Source organism: Cornus florida, unplaced genomic scaffold (assembly GCF_030987335.1).
Source record: "Cornus florida cultivar Cherokee Brave unplaced genomic scaffold, ASM3098733v1 CherokeeBrave_3.0.0_Hap2_Chr10, whole genome shotgun sequence".
Taxonomy (NCBI): domain Eukaryota; kingdom Viridiplantae; phylum Streptophyta; class Magnoliopsida; order Cornales; family Cornaceae; genus Cornus; species Cornus florida.
In genome coordinates, this window is record NW_026775580.1 from 67,129,077 (window position 1) to 67,134,359 (window position 5,283).

Below are 5,283 nucleotides of genomic sequence, written 5' to 3' on the forward strand. Positions count from 1 at the left end.
AATGATTGGCAACACACCAAGCGGCTCCTCCTCCTCCTCCTCCTCCTCTCTCTCTACTTACATAATTGGGCCATTGGGTGTGAGAGAGATAAAAAGTGTTCCCCATGTTTCCACAAGAAGCCCAATCACACACAGTAGACACACACCACTAGACAATAACGACAGCGGACACTACACAGTAAGCACCGTCCGAGTCATTTTGGTCCCTGTACCCAAGACCTTGCAACCAAGTCGGTGGGTCTTAGCCAGCTGTACTGACTGTACTGGTATCAACTGCCCAACTGCTTCCGGATGAAACGACATCGTAGGCCCACCACAAGCATCCAAATTACCTTTGAATTGCGGCCACGTGGGCGGCCATTGTTTTCATCATGACATTTATTTCTGTTCACACTAACACGAGTGACATATATATATATATATATATATATATATATATATATATATATATATATATTTTAAAGTAGGATAATAATTCTGAGAAAAAACAAAGCATTATAGCCCCGACGAAGGGTAAAAATAACTCGAACTCAGTCCAACATTTTTGTGAAAACTTGAGTTGAACTCAATATCAGGTTAAAATGATGAAGATATTTTTATTAATAGAACTGTTATAAAATTGTTGGCAATAAAAATTATGTTACGTGTTTGGTAACTCATTTAATAAAACACTTTCATACTTAAAAGCGGTAATAATGTTATTTAAAATACTTTTATTATTAATTTTAATATCAGATATATACTAATAACGACATTGTATGATATTAATGTGGGTAATTCATTCACACAGCATGATTGTTGGTTAACATTGCATGATTACGGGCTATAAAACTAATTTAAATACATGGTACAATTAAAAAATAGTTTAAATTTTTTACTCTACGCATGCTATAGTATCTGTGTGGCTTATTAGATGATTACAGTTTATAAAAATAATTTAAGTATTCGTTACAACGAAAAAATAGATTAAAATTTTCACTACACATAATATAGTGTCTGTGTGGCTGATAAGATATAATGCATTTAAAATTTTCACTCTACACATAATATAGTGTCTGTGTGGCTGATAAGATATAATGCAAACAATGACAGTCATGAAGATCAGTGAGAAATAAATTTGTATTTATAAAAAAAAGTGAGGGATTATATTGTAAAAAAAAAAAAAAAAAAAAAAAATAGTTACCTAACTCTATCTTGTACTCAATTTCAAAAGATTGATTTTCTGGCTTCATGTAAACCAAAAATTTCTAAAAAAAAAAAATCCTACTTCTAAATCCACAAAATATAAAAGAAAAGGTGTATAAATTTTTATTAATTTCACTTTTTATATCTTCTTTTAGTTTTTACCTTTTAATATAGGAACACACTCATATAGCTATGTATATATTAAATCACATACAATATGGGACAAAACATTTGATGATGGAGATAACAAAAATCTGAATATGACAAATGAAACTAAGCATTTTACGAAGAAAAAGATTAAGGTAGATAGAATAGTGACAAAAACAATGTGATGATATTAACTCATACCATTCAAATCGTAAAATAATTTTTCTAAAAAAATATTTTCATGCTAAGCTAAAAACATCATTTTCTTTTCATTTATTTCAATTTCCTTTATTTTCATTTTTGCTATTACTAGTAATTTTTATTTTTTTAATCAAATCAAAGTTATCGAACGGACCAACCTGATAATTGAGGATCTATGAAGCACGGACACTCCTCTTAAGGACTCCGTACTCATGTCGGATACTTTTCGGACACTGACACTCGTGTCCGAGGCTCGGACACGTGTCCAATACTTCTGTAAAGTGTTCAAATATTATTTTTTATTGGACACGCGTGTCCGAGGCTCGGACACACGGTCCGACACTTCTGTGAGACAAAATTTATTTTCTCTCACTCCTCTCACTCTCTCCTCTTCTTCAATTAACTCTCTTCATAAACAAGATATATATATATAAGTTATATGAATAAAACTTTGTGAAAGACTAAAAGTATATATGTTTATTCATATACATATTTAGTTCATTATAGTTATGTCTCTTCTGCACCTCTTCTTTTGGAATTTAGATCAACTTTATTTTTCATTTATTTTCTGTTTTGTCTTGTCTATATTTTTCTTATAACAGAGATGAAATTATTGAAATTGATTCTGTTCTTTATTGTTGTTTTATTTTTCTGTACAAGATTCTAGTAATTATATTTTGAATATATAATTATATATATATATATATATATATATATAATTTTATAGGCGTATTCCCGCCGTGTCTGTGTCCTATTTTTTTAAAATTTGTCGTGTTATCGTATCCTTATCGTGTCGTACTTGTGTCTCGTATTCGTATTCGTACTCCATAACGGAAGATAATTGTATTGCGATCCACAAAGGCAATTGGGACCAAAGCCATTCATGTGATGAAATCATAAAACCCTATGAAGTCAAAGCAATTCAAACCCGTATCACGTGAGATTCGTCCAGGCTGTTAGTGGGGGCCATCCTACGTGGAAGACGTTGAAGTCATCTTAAACCGGTTATTTTAAGGTCTGGCTTTTTACACAGGTTCGTTCGAAACGGTTGATCAGGGCCGTTGATTGGAGTGACTGAGGATATGGATTTGGACTCACAGCTGTAAGTCTGCAAAAGTAGTCAAAAAGTGATGGACCCACTTGATGTTTGAAAACGTTTGTTATATGCGTGTGTGTGATGAACAGCTCTCGCTTTACTGTCATGTTTTAAACGCTCCTGATAAGATTGAGAAAAAGCCCGTACGAGAATGATTTTATTGTTATATTTTCTTTCCAGATTGGCTCGTCTTGTGTGAAATCTCGTTATTACCCCCACATTTTGCAGTCCCAATTAATTATTGGTTAAACAACAAAAGAAAAAAAACAGAAGGGAAAAAAAAAAAATAATAATAATAATTAAAGCGGACCACTCATTCTGTCAATTTCAAAATATATATATATTTATTTTCAGCAATGATCGATTTAATGTCATCAATTAGGAGAGATTGCAATAACAAGTCACAATCTTGCTACATCCCTTCAATAATAATAATAATAAATAAATAAATAACTAATACGAGTACAATAAAAAAACAGAGATAAATTATATTATTTCTTTTTTAATTGTTTGAATGGAGACTAATTTCTGCACAGAAAAAATTAATATTAATAAATTATTAAGAGTCACTTTCATCGTGAGAAGCTTTTTTAATTATTGAATACGAATCGTATATGACTCATTTTTAATTTTTAAGCATGAATGATATTTTGTCAAATTGTAATCTCGTAAATTTGATAAGATATGACATAAAATACGGTTCTTGGTTTATGTCCCATCTAACTTAGCTGTGTTTTATTATGGATTAATTATTTACTTACCTATTTTTTGTTTAATTTTAATTTTAGAGAATTAACTTTATGTAATCAACGAAAGTACATATGTGCATGTATATACGCACAAACATAATACATGTACCAGCACTAAAAAGCAAATTATGGTTGCATTAAACTCAAACTTACAGTAAACTGGTTCAATGAACCCGTACCACAACTGTTCAGGTGCTTTCTTGGCCTTAGTTAAAAGTTCTGCTAAAACCGTCTTGTCTCTCGCATTTATCGCAGAGCCCATAATCGTCATTTCACGAGTAGCGACAAAAACAGAACCAGTCGCGCCAAATCTGCTCATCACTGAAGTAATCCGAAATATATAAAAGAGGGTGCGCATCTACGCACCCGTTCCGGTTAGAACCCCTACCAACTTTACACAAGGTAGGTTCCAAGAACTTACCGCTCTCCTCTTACCAAAAAAGCAAACCGCCTAGTGCATGCACCCTCCCTCTCACTTTCTCTCTCTCTCTACAAATATATACACACACGTATAATCTCCCTCGCTCTATATATAAACCCACTTGCTCACAACTTCACTCAATCAAGCCAATTATTCAATCACAACCCCACTCCCTCTCTCTAAAGACTGTCTTGCTCTTTCTCTCTCTAAAATGGAAGCATTCAACATGTGCTCGTCTTCTAGTTCTTCGTCATCCGATTCGTCTTCGTCTGAGTCGACTCAGAGAGGGGTGAATAAATCCGAGAGAATAAAAGGTCCTTGGAGTGCAGAGGAGGACAAGATCCTGACCCGACTGGTGGAGCGATACGGGGCCCGAAACTGGTCTCTGATAAGCAAATACATAAAGGGTCGGTCGGGCAAGTCGTGCCGTCTACGGTGGTGCAACCAGCTGAGCCCGAGCGTGGAGCACCGTGCGTTCTCTCAAGCCGAGGACGAGGCGATCTTAGCCGCCCACGCCAAGTACGGCAACAGGTGGGCCACCATTGCCCGCCTGCTCCCGGGTCGGACCGACAATGCGGTCAAGAACCACTGGAACTCCACCTTGAAGAGGAGACAATCACAGATGAACATAAACCCAACGGACGGTTGTGATGGAATGATGAATGTGGCTGCGGGATCTTCTTCATCTGTGTATGATGAGGAGTCCGACCCAATGACGGCGTTGTCACTTGCGCCGCCTGGGGTGGGTGGCTGTGGGTTGCCGGAGAGGCGGCGGGAGGAGACCATGCCGGCGGAGTTTTGGGATGTGATGAGGGGTGTGATAGCGAGGGAGGTGAGGGAGTATGTGATGTCATCGTTCTCGGCAGCTTCCGGGTTTCGTTAATGATAATGTGCTGGTTGTGTATTTTTTATTAAAAAATTAAGTTTGTTGTTAATAGTATCTGTTTTAAATATAAAATTATTAAAGGTCTGAGCTGGAAGGTTTTTCAAGACATGAACTTCTTGTTCACTTAACCAGTTGAGCCTATCTCATTAGCCGCATGAAATGGATTAGATTGGATCTTAAAATATTTGTTTTATTGGTTTTTAAATTTTGGAACATATAAAAAATATTTAATTTTAAAGATTAAATTATAATTAACATGCTTGCTGGTTAAGATATGGTATAGTAATATGGTAGGAAAAGCATCTTCCTCAAGTGCTTTTACTTTTCAAAGATTTAAATTCCAATGATTAAAATATGCACCACTCTACTGTGTTGTAGTTTCAATGTTTCATACACAATTTTATTCCAACAAAAATGTGCTGATTTATTTATTTTTTTTTTCTATATTTTTTATTTTATTATTATTATTTTTTGTAATCATGAGATGTGGGAAGAGAAAAAAGTTTGGAGAAAATGGTGTCTGATATGATAATGTTTGTATGTCCACCATAGAAAAAATTAAATTGATATGAATTGCTTAGTAGAAATAAAATGAAAT

General features: G+C 34.5%; 1 protein-coding gene across 1 annotated transcript; it reads left to right on the top strand.

The window, feature by feature from the left end:
- The first annotated feature begins 3,911 nt into the window (after positions 1-3,911).
- LOC132279107 (transcription factor MYB44-like) lies at positions 3,912-4,851 on the top strand. The gene has a single exon (XM_059781034.1). It carries the CDS (start codon positions 4,011-4,013, stop codon positions 4,680-4,682), a length of 672 nt encoding a protein of 223 aa, XP_059637017.1. The 5' UTR covers positions 3,912-4,010; the 3' UTR covers positions 4,683-4,851.
- Positions 4,852-5,283: the final 432 nt, after the last annotated feature.